Below are 17,171 nucleotides of genomic sequence, written 5' to 3'. Positions count from 1 at the left end.
ATAGTTAATTGGTATATTAAACATTTTTACATAACAGCTAGCGAATGTTTAACTAAAACTATTTTTTTAATCAATTGGTTGATCAAAATATGTTTGTATTTGATCTGAACCCCAAAACAAGATGTATACTTACCGAGGTGTATTAATAATCCTGGATATAATGAACAGATGGACCATAGCGTCGTGAAAGAATACCAAGTCCAGATGGGCTCCACGGATTTGTTCGTTAAATTGGTCCTGAAACTGCGCCAGCTTTGATAACAGGAACTCCCACCTGTATGGAGCATTCAAATTAGAATCAATATTTAATTCAAATAATTAATTTAATTCAAACATCAACTATCAGTCTGGAGTTGTACAGAAATCATAGAAAAGTGTTAATCATATTAATTATATAATAAGTGACATTTTGGAGTAGTCTCCTCTTATTATAGTTATTAATTTCGAGGATTTCTTATAACATCAGAAGTGGGATTGATTCCGGTGCTATAAATTTTTAAAAAGTAGATTAGAAAATAGAAAGCGATACTAACGAAGGAAGCTCTTCATAAATCTTGGGTGCCTCCGTGCTAAAGTCTTCTTCCTCGTCACCTGTAGGGTCCACGGGCTCTCGGAGGAAGTTCACAAAATACGTCTCCTCGTCCGGAAACTCCGAAACCAAGTCAGGCAGCTCGCGCGTCGCAATCTTCCAGAAGTTTGCCACAAACCAATCCTTGTCGTCAAATGTTGTGAATCTAAAGGCGAAAAAACAATCATAATTTGATAATTTTGTTGCTGGATATTTTTTCTGTGTCTAATTTCATTATAAGGGCCGAGAATGTATGACCAATAAGCGCGCGCGGCAGTATAGTGATGGCTATGTGATGGTGCCAACCGATTTTGCGTAATGTTGGTACCATGACCCAACAAAGTGTATGTGCGTGTGTGTGACAAAAAATAGAAGGGGTAATAGAGAAGGCGTAAGCCATGAAAATATATTTTTCGACGACTTGGTTGTAGCATATAGTTTTTTCTACTTACATAAAAGCTTTATTAGGTTATTTTATATATTAAAAAAAATTCCGTAATAAAATTATCTAACTAATTGTGAAACCCACATCAAAATCCGTTGTGTTGGTTATGAAGTTGGCGGATATACACACAGACGCAAAAAGTGACTACGCAAAGAATAATAACTGCCCTGAAAATTTTCCTCCACTTTATGTCGCGATACCTGATCGAATACAAGGGTGTAATATAATAAGTAACCTGTCTGATATAACTCTTAGGCACTCGTGGAACCACAACTTGAGCGCAGTCTTGATGCTGGGCAGCTCATCTCGTTTGATAAACAGTATACCCTCCCAGATACGAGACAAATCACGAAGGTTGAACACGTAGTGGAACTTCGCTGGAGTTGGTAACATTTTTATCTGAATCAATCAACGATTTGTTTATTAAAGCCATGCGAAAAATTAGATAAAAAAAATACGGGTTGCACTCCGGGAGTGCCGGCAAAAGTGAAAACTTGAACAATAACGTTGTGCATTTTTGAATGGATAGGGAATAATTTCGAACGAATTACTTTATATATCAACTATCAGTATAAAAGTACTAGCATTTATGTGGTTAAATACAATATTCATTTATTGCGCTATCATACAAAATTAACTTTCATCCATAATTTCAACGACTGTATTACGGATATAATTATAAAGGGCGAGACTAGCAGGACGTTCAGCTGATGGTAATTAATACGTCCTGCGCAATACAATGCAGTGCTACTCAGGATTCTTGAAAAACCCAAAAATTCTGAGCGGCACTACAAATGCGCTCATCACCTTGAGAAAGGTAAGATGTTAAGTCTCATTTGCCCAGTAATTTCACTAGCTACGGCGCCCTTCAGACTGAAACACAGTAATGCCTATATATTACTGTGTTTGTACCCAAGATCTAGCCGGCATCCTGTGCTACCAGTGGGAGGCACCTTTGCCTCCCACTGGTAAAGCACGTGACCTGACACGAGCTTAACATTTTATATCCATCCCAAGAAACCGCCTCAACGCCGCTTAAGATGTTTCACTTCAAAAATGAATTCAATAGAAAAACTATAGTGTTGAATTTGATAAAGGATTTGTAAAGCTGAAAATTATGCATGAATTTTAGAATCCATCACTCAAAATTGCTGGCAAGACCAGAATAATACAGCTGTGATATGATAACCTAAGATACATTATTTTCGATCTTAGTAAACACAAATAAAGACTAAAATATAACCTTAGTTTGTTGCCAAATCATTCGAGTGACAGGAACAAGTCGCGGCATAAAATCTACAAACTTCTTATCGAATCTCGTTTTGCAGAAATATCCTGCGCTGATTGTTTCTGAAAATGACATAATAAATTAGAATCCAACCATAAAATAAATAATACACGACGAAGAGGTATTTTTTTGTTAAATTACTATTATCGGAAAAAATGATGAAATGAGCACTTGACCTTTCTGTGGTCTCATATGCACTATATTATGGATAGTAATAAACTTTATTATATGAGTATACAAATACTAAATATTAAAATTCGTTGTAACACCGAGATACATCGGTAATTTAATTTAATTAGTAACATTAAAGATTCAGTTTAATATTCATAATACTAAGGAGCTAATGCCATGTACGACTTGTCAATCTAAATGAAAGATTTTTTTATATAAGCTTTCCTATTCCTATCTCCCTTTATTATAAGTCTATGGTTCCAACCAGGTGTTAATCATTATCATCAGACTGTTCGATTCTTACCAAATATCTTATCCATGGAGACGTTACTTGGCAACGTGCAGTTAAATATATTAAATTGTCTCTTCAACCGTGGCGGGACGTCATTCCTGCCGCCACCTATGGTGAGCAAAATATGGATTTTAAGGAAGTGAATGTCAAATAAACTATCAGGTATTTAACAGGTAAATATTTTATTAGTGGAATAAATGAGTACAATACGTATAAGGTAAGGTACACTTAGGTACAAGTTTGCAATATGTATACTGAACATAATATAAACAAATATTTAAATAATTAAAATAAAAATTAATTTTATAAACACTTATTTTAATGAACGTAACGTAAGTACGAGTAATCCGTAAGGTTAGGATATATATGCAGTTGAATTTTTTTTTATAATTCGATTATACCATCCATCATCTCAATTACTACTTATTTAACAACTTTCTATCGATAACCTTTCAACATAATCGGAATGAAATCAAAGATAAATGCTATTAATAATAAAATACAAAGACTCATTACCGGGATGAATCATTGCACCAAACATTTGTATGTCAGCAATTATGATAAACTCTCCGGGCTTCTCCAACGAGTAAAACCCTCCACACTCCATCATTTGACGAACTATTTCATTAGTCACCTATAATTACAATTCTTCTTTATTCATATAAAATACTTTTAAAGGATTAAAACGCGTGTATTGTAACTGTGTTTTTACATTAGATTTTTGTGTAAAAGTTACATTTTTACTATCTGCAGTCCCCCTGAAAACGAGATCTGGAAAGATCTTGAGACGTCGGGTTAGCTAAAATAAAAAATGGTAGGTAGAGTTAAATCTATACATCAGATAGAAAATCTGATCCAGACGAACCTACAATAAGGTCCGTTGGTATAACTACAAAATTGTTTATGAATCGTAGCCGAACCCAAAATATCGACTGCTAAGGTGCCATCGTAGAAACTGACGAAGGGCTAGTTCCATATCCATTTGTAAAATTCCAGAAAAAAATGCGAAACCGATGAAGCAATTTTCCCGCCATATCTCAATTTAGAATTTGGATTGGCCTGTGCTGAATTCATTCTCTCATATCTGTATATACAAAAGACTTAGAGATACACCTAACCTCACCCGCTACGTAGGTCATTCCGGTTTCAAATTCATATGTATGTTTATTTTATAAGGTCGGCAATGCTCTTGTGATATCTTCGGTGTTTCTAAAGAATTATTTTCATTACAAAATACCATCAGGTGATCTAGTGATCACTATACACTGTAGAGCAGGACAAACGATCAAGCCACTATGGCTTGATCGAAAAAAGATTGCGCTATATTTAATACTGCTAACACAGAATTTGACGTTTTTGTCAATGCTACGTTTATGGTGCTTTAAATCCCCAAATAGTACAGTTAAAAATGCATGATAGACGACGAGGTAATCTACATTTACCTGATCACCCCACTCATTAACGACGGGCATATTGATATCATCAACAAAGACCGTCATACTGCGCCCGCCAGGTGGACCGTACGTCATCCCGACTCTCTTCTCTACGTACGACTCTATTATTCGCTGTAAAATTTTATGCATAGTAAGGTTTACAATTTTGAATTCCTAAATGATCAACGGCCGTTCCCAATATACTATCAACAGATAGAGACAAATTACTACCTTCTACTGTCAGTAATTAGCTGTCGATAATCTGAAGCTGTCCCAATATTCCCGATGAGTCATTCTTATCGCCTTATATTGGGACACGTAAATTGCAATTTCCATTCAAGCATCTATCGCTCGTAAGCTATACGTCTTCCCATTGATAGACAGCGTGTTCGGATAAGGTGAGTTACCGTCGATAAGTTTATTGGGATAGCAAAATCAACGATAGTTACGATTTTTATCTCAAGTAGGCCACAACCGGAGATAGACTGAATATTTGGAACGGCCGTAAGTGATCATTGCCCTGACTGCGGTCTTGTTACAGAAGAGGAAATCACCTCGAAAGTAATTCCTAGTTGTACTAAAATAAAATATCAAACAAAAAAAAAATTAAAACGAGCAATCCTTGGCAACATTTCATGGCTTATAACACGACCGAAATATATTTAGTTTTAATTCCTCTCACTTTTTTTGCGCTACGAGCTTCAAATTTTTTATAAATATTGGTAAAAATTGTAATTTCTTATCTAATATTTTGTTCAGCAATAACTATGATTCAATACAAATGGATTTTAGTTAGAAATATCGAAGATGTTACCGGTAAGGACTTCCCGCATTAAGAGAGAATCTTTCAGCCAACTTTCATGGTTAAATTTGTGCACGAAACTCATATCTGTACCTACTGTTAACAGTTCCTTTATACATTAGATAAAGGTAATACTTATCATAAAAAGTAATTATTATTGAAACTGAAATAATATTCATTTATTCCAATTCAACCGCATACAACGAAGAGCGACTCGAATGATCAATGATCCAATCATCTCTCAATCCGCTTGATTCTTTGGCGTTGCGTAGAGATGTGGCTTTCCATTGCCTCATAAATGCCGCATAGATCAGAGGGAGTGCTTAATGGCGTTGTTTGGCTTGATAGCAACAATCGAATTCCTCTACCGGACATTACGTCAGAATGCGACATTCTACCCCCATCATGTTGACGTTTAGCATTCTACAACCGCGCATTTTGTGAGAAACTTCTTGCCTCGTACAGCCATTTTGTGAAATCAATTACCGGCTGCAGTTCTGCCAAACCCATACGACTTGGGGTCCTTCAAGCATAGAGTTCACTCCCAAATGAAAGGCCGGCTACGCATCCCTTGAACCCTGGCGTTGCCGATGTCAATGGGCGGTTGTCTCACCACTTCTCATCACGTAAGTCTCTTGCCCGTTTGCCCCCTCTTACATAAAAAAAAAAAAACAAATAATCGTTTGAGAACACAGAATCTAAAGTCAGTAGCATGATTTGAACCATCCATACCTAAAAATAGTATATAACGTGAAATAAATGGTTGATCGTGTAAAAGATGATACAAACTGTTAGTATGTTATTTCTTTTATATTATTTGTATTGCACGCAAAATTCTTAAGAGACCGTTAATAAAACACCCAGGCCATTCGACCATTTTATCACCATAAGTTGTACATATTATGAAAATACAGTTTATGACAAAAAAAAACACTTCAATGATATTAATTGTATATTTGGTTTAATCAAGTATATAAGACATAAGAGAGAAAATAATAGAAGAGAAGTTACCTGGAACATATTAGGAGTGGTAGCAGAGGAGAAGTTGATCATTTTGAACAGTTTCACTTCATTGTTGTACTTGGCCATATAACTCTTCAACATGACAGTCTTGGCGGTTCCCTGCTCTCCGATCAGCAGAACGGCCTTGTTCTGTTTCGCGATTGTTTCTATGAGGAACGATATGCACACGTTGTCTACATTGGGCACCAAAATCGAAGCGTACTCGGGTACGCTGTCTTGAGGGTAGATGTAGTCCTCCACGCTTTCTGACCTGTTAAACTATCTGCAGATTAATAACTAATCAAATTTATTAGTTATATAAAGTAGTTGCAACGACGTGACACGAGTAGAATTTAACTTATAAAATATAAGTTAGAATAAATATGTAGAACATTGATACGTGTATATTGAATTATTTCCACAGCGAACGTCAAACATATATTATCGGCAATAGTTTTAATATCTTGGGATACATTATCGAAATATATGGATGATCTTATCTTTTAAAATCATAAATTACATTATTGAATAAGAAAAATTATTCCATGCCACACACATAAAAATACAATCTAAATACTTAATATATATTCCTAATCAATACATACACATGAAACTTTTTTTCTTTATAATATAATATTAGCTGGACGGAGACGAAACAAACAATCAAGGAGCCCGTGAAATTGCATTTTCACATTTAAATTACCAGAGGTTTTAGAAATATGTTACTCGTTCAAGTCTGATGTTAGAATACCCACTCGAGTGTAGAATTAGCTCAGTAAACGCCGTACGTAGTCATTAGGCTCTTTACCTTTATATATAGCATATATTTATTTTCGCCTATTACATCAATAATGCGCTGATAATCAACTATGCACGTCCTATATTTTAAATATATCCAGGTCATATTAACTTGGAAGCACCGTACAAAGAAGTTTGGTTATGCGTGGAAGAGTTGCTTGAAAACGAACGGATTGAACATTTGGAATGAAGCGGCAAGAATAAGTACTTTAGAAATTTTTGTTCAACCAGTACCTTCTTAAGCAATAGCTCTTTGCCTTCTCCAAATTTCTTTAAATACAAATCCTCTCAATTAAAAACTACCAAAAAACGCCCAAATGTAATAAGAACTTATCTCATGTTTTTCTTACCAATGCTGCCAAAAACCAGTTTCGTTGACCATATAATCAAACGGCATGACCCACTCCTTAGATCTCGCACCTGGCCAATCAATTTTGACCGGCAATTTGGTCATAAATTCAGCCATTTTGAACCGGGCATCTAACTCCAACACAGCGCCCAATGACCACATCATTGCAAATACAAACAATCGCTCCAAGTGTCGATCAGTATGTACCTCTGCAAATTATGTCATCTTAATATATAAAATATCTTATTGCAATTAATTAGTCAGTTACAGGATATCCGAATGGCAAATACGACTGGATGCATATTAATTTCAAGATTTCACCCACCAGCATTGGCCCATCAAATCGCGTCCATGGTGAGCACCCATAAGTTTACGTCACGAAGGATTTCCTGAATGTAAGCGACTTTTTCAGTGTTGTGAATATGCATGAAACCTTATTTTATTACTTATTAGTGTCATCATCATGATGCATGATTAAACAGGTAAATTACAAGATTTCGTTGCTTTTTATTATATATTAAATCGTTTTTTTTTAAGTAGGGGTATGGGTAGGCCCACGAAAGGTTACGCGTGCCTTAAACAATATAGATCACCTATTTCACGTTCTTGTGAGACAATGAAATATCGTGAAGAACGTTTGGTAGCTGTGAATGACAGCTTTAGACCCACTTATTGGCAAACGGGTTAATAATTCAAATTCAAATATTATATTCAAAATAGGATGTGACATCACTTATTGAAAGTCAAAAACTACCACCCATTCCAAAATGAATGCCGCAGACCTGAGAAGAATATCCGCAACAAACTCAGCGGGCTTTTTTTTCATCGAATAAATATGTTTACAAAGTAATATTGTACAATTAAACTTATTATTTAATAGCCTGAGGGCTGTCACTCCATCCCCAATCTGTGGTATCATTAAGAAAGTCATTTATGTTATAGTAACCTTTACCACACAAACGTTTTTTAACAATTCTTTTGAATAACGTTATACTTTTGTTTTGAACATTTTATGGGATCTTGTTGTAAAAGCATATACATCGCCCCACAAAAGACTTACTAACTCGACTTAGCCGAGTAGTAGGCATCATCAGTTTATGTCTGTTCCTGGTGTTAACATTATGGTTATGACAGTTTCTGGCAAATTCACTTATGTGCCTATGAACATACATTACATTATCAAGAATATATTGAGAAGCAACAGTCACGATGTTAATTTCTTTGAACTTTGGTCTCAATGATTCTCTAGGACCTAGGTTATAAATAGCGCGAATAGCCCTCTTCTGCAGCACAAATATTGTATTAATATCGGCAGCGTTGCCCCATAGCAATATACCATAGGACATAATACTATGGAAATAACTAAAGTATACTAGTCGCGCCGTATCTATGTCAGTTAATTGTCTAATCTTTTTAACCGCGTATGCTGCAGAACTAAGTCTGTTCGCCAATCCTTCAATATGGGGGCCCCATTGTAATTTGGAATCTAGAGTTATGCCAAGAAATATAGCAGATTCCACCGGTTCTATCACCTCTCCGTTTAACAAAACATTTGCATTTACATTTTTGACATTTGGTACGGTAAATTTAATGTATTTAGTTTTCTTGCTATTTAACAATAGGTTATTAGCGCTAAACCAGTACACAATGTCAGATAAAATATAGCTCACTTCGTCATACATAGCTTGGTTTCTTTTCACTTTGAAAATCAGTGAAGTGTCGTCCGCAAACAATACTACCTACCTTATGTTTTTTCTCTTTAAGATTAGGAAGATCATTTATATAGATAAGGAAGAGGAACGATCCAAGAATAGACCCTTATGGTACCCCCATACTGAGAAGAGTCCCAGGAGATCTCTTGCCATTCACGTCGACCCTCTGAACTCTATTGTTTAGATATGAAGTCAGAAGATCGAGCGCCGTTCCTTTTATGCCATAGTGGTAAAGCTTCCTGACCAGCGTTGAATGTTGAACACAATCGAAAGCCTTAGATAAATTACAGAAGATGCCAAGTGCATTCTGCGATTCCTCCCAGGCATCAAAAATATTCTTGATTAGCTCCACACCTGCATCCGTTGTTGAACGTCCCCTAGTAAAGCCAAATTGTTTCAAATGAAGTAACTTATGAGAGTTAAAGTAAGTAAGCATTTGGCTTAAAATTATTTTTTCAAAAATTTTACTAAGGGTCGGCAAAACCGACACAGGACGATAGTTATTCGGGTCAGAAGAGCAACCCGACTTAAATATTGATGTAATTTTACTATGTTTCAGAAGGTCAGGAAACACGCCACGACTAATACAATTATTAAAGACTATTGCAAGATATGGTGCTATGACATCAATTATTGAACTTATTATTTTAACAGAAACGCCCCATATATCAGCAGTTTTTTCATGTCGAGAGACTTAATAATAATATGTAATCAATCTAAATAAACAACTCCTAAAAAGCAGTACACAAACTATAAAAACATCATCCACGTAAACAAAAATATTCATTAAATGAAAAGTACTGGGCCAAACTATGTCAATTATAGGACTAAATGGAAAATATTCCGCATCAAACTATTTAACAAGAATCAGGAAAATCGGATCATAAATCTCAGCGTAAAAAAAATAACAATCGAATTGAGAACTTTCTCCTTTTCGAAGTCGGTTAAAAATTAGATAATATTATTTTATAACATAAGTGTTCACCCAGAGGTCGTACATCGACTTATTATAAGGTTTTAAAATTGAACATTTTTGAGTACTTTAATTTTCTTCCCTGTACATACAACACGTGGAATGAACCAGGTCGACACAACAGAGGTTACATAAAAATGGGCACCTCAAAACCGGGGCCACGCTTCGAATTAGACCAATTCCATTCGTAACGGACTAATCGATCATCACTGATCATTGGGCAGCATCTTCTTAAGATAAAATTATTTATTTTTAAATCCTTTAAATTTTGAAAGATTTACTACAAAAACAAAACCAATTTGTTTTGAAATTTACATAAAGGAAAAATCTAAGGTATGTATGAATTTTAACCAGCTACTTTCACATCAGAAAATTTTACTGTATAGTGTTAGAGTACTTACTTCCGCCGGGTACCTCAATTTGTAGTAAGCCAATCAGGACATCAATACATTGCCTGTGAACAAATGTACATCTTTATTTCTTAAGCCATTTACACCCCCGACGTGCATATTGATTGAGTGGGACACGGATAATATCGACTATGTACAGGATATTTTTAACCCTTGATTAATAACTTCGGGGAAAAAACAGGGTATTATGAGTATTTGAAGTAGACCACAGTGAAAACTATTTTCGTAATAAATACTAAGATTAAATTTAACACCAAAAGAACGGAGATACTAATAACATAAATAATGATTTCTTTTTCAAATAAATTATACAAATTAGAATCTTCAAATCAAAATGTTATGATGTCAAGCGGATTTTCTTTCAAGATCTTTAAGCTAAAATATACGCCACTTAAAACTCCACAGGGAATTAACATTTATCCTGTATGATACTGTAACTGCGTAAAAATATTACCTGACATAGATAGCTTCAAGAAGTTTCATCTTAGCAGGCAGCTTTTGTTGGACAAACAAGTGTACATCATCGTATACCTTGTTAAACACTGAACGAAACAGATCGTACTCCTTTTGCGTACGCTTTTTCAGCCAACCCTGTGATTTTTTTATAATATTACTGAGTAGTAGATGGACTGGATATGGACGCAAGGAATGCATGACGCCATAGCCGATTTATTTCAAAGTAGATTCAACAATAGAAAGGAACTATAGGAAGAGAAGAAGATATCAATATCTTATGCTACTCGGCAAGATAAAACGAAATGAAAGAAAATATTTACTTAAAAAATATATGCACTGATAGGAGAAAAAGACAGATTTACTAATGTAATCACTTTACATCATGTAAAGTTTTTAATATTAAAAAAAAATACTTATCAGTTAACATTAGGTACTAAATACTTTTCGAGAAGAATATATCACAAAATCATTGACAAATTTCTGTGTGGATGTACACGCAAGCAAGAACGAGGTATTCGCAATTCACAATATTACTTAAAATATTTAGAAACTTAGCCTTACGTTCCCAGCCTTGCATAAAATTTTATCAACAAAGATACCACATCAATACTGTGGATGTGTGTCTGAAATAAATATTCATTATTATTATTACGAAGTATTTTATGTTATTATTATATGTCCAGTTGTTGGTGTTGTAAGTCTAATAATAGTAATAATTTACTAATAATAATTTGTTTTTCCTTTGATGTGTCCATACATAATTTCTATGAGAGAATTTATTGACGCACGGTTTGACAGTTCTGCTGTGAAACAATTTCATTACGACAGCAGGGTGCATATTTTACGAAGTAATTTTTGATGTTATGATATATTATTGACAAATTCATATAAAAACATAATTTTATTTATTATATCCAGAACAACGTCTGTCGGGTCAGCTAGTGAGACAATAGATCTGATTAGTAAGGCAATGAATAATGAGGATACAGTGCCAGCAGTATTAGTTACCTCCAGTATGGGTTGCCACTTGAGGACAGACGAGGACAAGAACACCATCCCCATCCTGCTGACGGTGGCCGGCGAGGCATTGTCCACGTTGTCAGGCTCGAATACCAGCTTACTGTTCTGAGCCATAGAGATCCGGTCACCGTTGGCTAGCGTTAGCGTCTTGTTGTCGTCCAATACAGAATTTAAATTCTCAATCCACACGGCGTCGACCGGACCATCTACAATCATAGTCAATCAATTGAAATTGGATTGCTTTTCAAAGAATTATTCTTTCCTATGTCAGTTAAAGCACTACCACCGCTTCACAAACAAACGCACTGAAAAAGCAAATAGGGCGCCTTTTTTGTGCTACATCATTACCACCGTATCAAAAGAAATGGTGCTTTAAAAGAGATCAAACACAGCAAAAGACTACCAGTATATAATAAGTATGTAATTGACTTAAAGTAATCAAATAAACAAGTCCCAGGTTTTATGATCGTTAAGATATTTTGCACAATCGTAAACTTACTTTCTAAATATTTCGGGATTTTTTATCTATTTAGTTAAGGTCGCTTTTCAACAACAAGGTCATTTGCGAACACGGTGTTTTTCACAAATATTTATATAAATCTATAATTTGAAAAAAAAATCTAGTGTTTATTATACATCTATCTAGATTAAAAAAAATCTTTTATATTATTAGGAAGATAACAATTAATTTTTACATTCAATTAAGAATTACACTCAACTAACAGGTGTAACACAGTTAAGTCTAGTCCACATTATTGTTACATTTATTTCTTTCACATTTCGTAGTTAGTTAAATGTACGTGAATTAAATTTGTATGTCCAATACGGAGTCTAGTAATGGCTACTGGGTCATTTCTATATGAGAAGGAAGTAGGTGGCTTGTCAAAAATAGAATTTCGTATCTGCATGAGATTGGCTTGTCTTTTCTGAGTTTTTCCAATAAATATTCCAAAGTTTTCCCAACTTATAACTTGAAGAAACTTTTAATTTCAGATTGACTTGCTTTAACTGATTGATAAATTTGACTAATTCTAGTTGCGATTTTAGCGTCAATATCTGCCTTCTCATTTCCGATTATCCCTTGTAAGTTAATTTAAATTAAGTGTTAAGGTGTTTTAAATCATGTAACAGTACTAGTGATAGACCATAAAAGTAATGTACAGTTAGCAAGGCAACAATAAGTTGATTCATTTTATTGTTCCAATTATTTTGATTTCTATGTTAACAATAATTATATTGTAAAACCAAACCTAAAACAATCCATGTAGTGTCGGTCTTTTTCACTTTCAATGCTCGACGCCACAACGTGGAGAATATTCCATCTGTCCAATCATTGGTCGCGACATCCAAACGACCGAACATTTGCGGAGCCGTTATCGCCTACAACATATTTAATTCATTTTTTTTTTCATCGAAACAAGTACTGGATTACTGTAAGGCGGCTCTCTAATGTTACCTGATGTTAAGCGGCATCATCTACCCATAATAGTGACAGACATCGGAATTGTAGCACATAAAATCCACCCTTCAAATCGCAACACACCAGTGAAAAGTTATAGGCGCTTTCTATGCTCAGTATAAGCCAGTTAGTAAATTTAAGCTCAGCCTTTAATGTGAAATACCTTTATTTATATTAATGACCAGGAGATACCAGTGGAAGGCTCCTTTACACAGGATGCCTGGGTACCACAACGGCGCCTATTTCTGCCGTGAGACAGTAGTATTGTGTTTCGGTCCGAAGGACCCCGTAGTTAATGAAATTACTGGGCAAGCGAGACGCAAATGCAATGCCGCTCAGAATTTTTGAGGCTTTTCAAGCATCTTGAGAGGCACTGCATTGTAATGGGCAGGGCGTATAATTAACATCAGTTGAATGTCCTGCTCGTCTCGACCCTTACTTTCATAAAAAAAAAAAAACGCACGCATACATTATAGTATTTTATGCAACAGTTGTATAAGAAGGTCGTTTATGACCTAGTTATAAAACATTGCATACAATACTTTTTCTACGACTTATAAAAAGGCATAAAAGGCATTTATTTTCTCAAAATTGATTACTTTAGAATTCTTTTTGATGTCATTTCTTGACTACCGCTTCGGAAACAAATGGCGCTCTGAGAGAGAAAAGAAAGAAGCGGCGCAAGAAACTCTCCCAGCATTCTTTTCTTTTGCGCTCTTTTCAATAAAAATATTGTACAGTCATTTCTATCGCTATAAAATAATCACAATCTAGTCCCAGGCTGTCCGATCACTTATTCAGCTGTGGAGTAATATAATTTACGACAGAGCCATTTTTTTATAAAACATTTAAATTTATTTATAGATACTACCTGAACAGTGGCTGGGACTTTATTATAAAAGTGTATAATACATTTACCCTTAAAGCTATTATGTATCTTATGAATCCTGCTAAAATTAGTTACAAGCAATCCCTTATTTCTAGTGTTATAATAATGAAAATCACTATTAAGAGCAAAAAGATGACAATTTTTTGTGAATGTATATTAAATTTTCATAAATGTACTGACAATGAACAGTCATAATATTTATTTCTTTAAATTTTTCTTTGAGAGACTGTCTATAACCAAGCTGATATATATCACGGACAGCTCTCTTTTACAGAGAGAGAGAGAGAGACTAAAAATTAAACATATATTTAATGGGCGACAAATGTATTGTTTATATCTGGTGAGTGGTTTTATTTTACTATGACAAGATATGACAAGAATTACCTTAGGATTCATCCTCATCTCGCGATGGGGTTTGCCCACCTCTGTGAGTGCAGCCATCAACGTGTGTATGCAGGTGGTCTTTCCTGAGCCCGTGGGCCCCATTGTCATCAGACCGTGACGCACGAGTGACGTCTCGTACAACTGAATTATCTTCAGATTCCAATCCGGATGGTTCACGAGCCCTGTTCGTTCTGTCACCACGTTTATAGCGCGTTGCATTTCTCTGAAAATATTAACATTTAACAAATTGATTGACGTCATAAGTTTTCAATATGTAGAAAGTGTCGTACTTGGTATTAAATTTGATCAGATTATTTCATTTGCACAAATAAAATTTTAACAGTGTCATAAGCTCGCCCTTTACAAAATTTTAATAAAGAAATACCATGATTTTAAAATTAAGATGAAAGGGAAGGCATATTTAATGAAGGTAGAATTAAATATTATGTAAGTTATAAGTATCTTACCTATGCACTGTTTGACTTAACTTGATGCCGGGGAAAAGATCTTCAATCAGAGACACGAATAGAGGTTCATCTTCATCGACAAGTTTTGATACATTCATTTCCCTGAAGAAAAAAGAAACTAATTGAGATTTAACAACATTATTATTATTTATAATAATAAAGTACTAATAATACATTTGAATTTATATTTATATACTAGTTACTTATAAATAATTTATGTTTTTAAAGTGATAACCCTCACTTCTAGGATTAATACACAAAAAAAAATTAAAAAAAAAATTATAAACGATGTGGGAGCGATAGTTGCATAAAGCATACAAGATTTTATGACGATACGTCACTCGAACGGATAGCTCAGTTGGCAGAGCACTCGCACGGAACGCCAGTGGTCGTGGATTCGAGCCCGGCATTGTTCATAAAATTTTGTTTTCAAAAACTTATAATGTTTTTTTAATCAATCTTCAGCAACCACTTCGTTGGTCAGGTGGTCTCTCGACATAGGTTTTTTCCACTTCTCTATATCTCACAATCTCTTAAGAGGGTAATTAATAATTATCCCACTAAATTCTTTCCAACCACAAACATTACTCCAATTAGACATAAAATCACGCCCAAGAGATCGCGAATTTTTCCATTCTCCTGTTTCAGATATTCATTTGTTCATATTCATTGGCTAAGCCATGCTAGAGAAGTTTAAGCATTATAAAATTGATTTAACTCATGAAATAAAAAAAGCGATCATAAATTACAATACACATAGATATCTATAAATTGGTAACAAAGTTAGTTAGATACCCAGAATGCTACTGCATAATATAATACTTAGACAAAAATGACAAAAATGTAGACGGTTTTCCGTGCATGTACTTACTTCAATACTCTCATCATTATATTCTCCTCCGTGCTTTCTGGATTCGCCCGCTTCTGCGATCCCATGGTTCTAAGTACGGACAAAATGTTCCGAAGTCCAAAGTCATAGTGCACCTGCTTCGACAATTGCTCCTCGCAAAGCTTATATAGCGTGAAGAATTTTCGAGCTGTGGGATGACGCATTTGTTAAGCTTGGCTTAGTATTCAATACTAATATTGAAGTCAAAACTGGGAAGAATAGATGTCTAAGGCAAACAATCACAAATACACTATCGTTATAATTTTTTTATATTTTATGAAAATAAGGGACGAGACGAGCAGGTCGTTCAGCTGATGGTAATTGATACGCCTACCTATTACCTACCCATTACTACAAGTGCGCTCGTCACCTTGAGACATAAAATGTTAAGTCTCATTTGCCCAGTAATTTCACTAGCTACGGCGCCCTTCAGACTGAAACACAGCAATGTTTACACATTACCGCTTCACGGTAGAAATAGTCGCCGTTGTAGTACCCATAATCTAGCCGGCTTCCTGTGCAAACGAGCCACTAGTAAAAAATGTATAGTCTTACTATGTATTACTGATAATTCCATGTTTTGAATTGTCTAACGTATCATATTTTATCGATAAAATTTAAAAGGCGCACATTCGTGAATAAAAATCTAAACTAAGCAAGCTACAATTAATAATTTTCATTTCATAAGCATTAAAAACGTACGTACCCAACAAAATATTATCTTTGAAGCCGCAACTAGCGAGCTTGACTCGAATGATGATCTGTCGATCAGGCACCATCATGGCCACAGAACGGAACTGAATCTTCAAATTCTCCGGCAGTTCTTGTCTGCCGGCGTAGCCCGGGTTCATCGTGATGATGAATGCAAACTCCGGATTCAAACTGACTGTGTCACCATCACTGATAATATAAAATTTATAATAGCATAATAAGATTATCCAACGAAGCAATGAGCTTCATCCAATCTACACTGGCCTTCAAAAGTAAGTATCACACTTTTAAAATTGGGATAACGTTTTAAATTTACAAGATATACTTTCGAAATAAAAAGGACTCCAAAGAGAATTTAATTTTGTACATAAAAACTTTATAGTCGGTAACCTTCTTTTAAGAATTGGCTGGAAAAAAAACTTCAAAAACAAAACCATTCCTTTTTCAAAGTGGGCGTTTCCGAATTACAATTTTACCATTCACATTTTTCTTTCTGTTTTAAATTTTTTTCAAGATGGGTCTTGTTTTAAAAATTTATGCTAAAAAGCATATAACATTTATTTATCATGCCTCTTTCAGTTGAAGAATGTGCTAGGATCATGGCTTTTCTGGAACTAGGCATCAGTATGCGTCGCACTGCAAGAATGGTGGGT

The 17,171-nt window shown here is 34.8% G+C and overlaps 2 protein-coding genes across 3 annotated transcripts in view; one reads left to right on the top strand and one right to left on the bottom strand.

Moving 5' to 3' along the window:
• LOC126976781 (5'-nucleotidase domain-containing protein 3) overlaps positions 1–17,171 on the top strand; it is a 197,100-nt gene that overhangs the window by 62,321 nt on the left and 117,608 nt on the right. The window lies entirely within an intron of this gene.
• The window catches only part of LOC126976729 (dynein axonemal heavy chain 8), a 103,039-nt gene that overhangs the window by 39,305 nt on the left and 46,563 nt on the right, over positions 1–17,171 (bottom strand). The window contains exons 43-59 of one of the 2 annotated variants that reach the window (XM_050825230.1): positions 16,514–16,707; positions 15,790–15,955; positions 14,919–15,020; positions 14,452–14,674; positions 12,970–13,099; positions 11,708–11,925; positions 10,698–10,834; positions 10,235–10,287; positions 7,150–7,357; positions 6,011–6,272; positions 4,207–4,329; positions 3,281–3,398; positions 2,777–2,872; positions 2,257–2,363; positions 1,249–1,412; positions 534–734; positions 134–274 (exon numbers count right to left, since the gene is read on the bottom strand). In XM_050825230.1, coding sequence (XP_050681187.1) covers positions 134–274; positions 534–734; positions 1,249–1,412; positions 2,257–2,363; positions 2,777–2,872; positions 3,281–3,398; positions 4,207–4,329; positions 6,011–6,272; positions 7,150–7,357; positions 10,235–10,287; positions 10,698–10,834; positions 11,708–11,925; positions 12,970–13,099; positions 14,452–14,674; positions 14,919–15,020; positions 15,790–15,955; positions 16,514–16,707 — 2,643 coding nt within the window. The remainder of the gene's footprint in view (positions 1–133; positions 275–533; positions 735–1,248; positions 1,413–2,256; positions 2,364–2,776; positions 2,873–3,280; positions 3,399–4,206; positions 4,330–6,010; positions 6,273–7,149; positions 7,358–10,234; positions 10,288–10,697; positions 10,835–11,707; positions 11,926–12,969; positions 13,100–14,451; positions 14,675–14,918; positions 15,021–15,789; positions 15,956–16,513; positions 16,708–17,171) is intronic. The other variant, XM_050825231.1, reaches the window with a different exon arrangement.

Source organism: Leptidea sinapis, chromosome 42 (genome assembly GCF_905404315.1).
Source record: "Leptidea sinapis chromosome 42, ilLepSina1.1, whole genome shotgun sequence".
Taxonomy (NCBI): domain Eukaryota; kingdom Metazoa; phylum Arthropoda; class Insecta; order Lepidoptera; family Pieridae; genus Leptidea; species Leptidea sinapis.
Note: the sequence above shows the minus strand (reverse complement) of the source record. Positions and strands in the feature narration are given on the sequence as shown.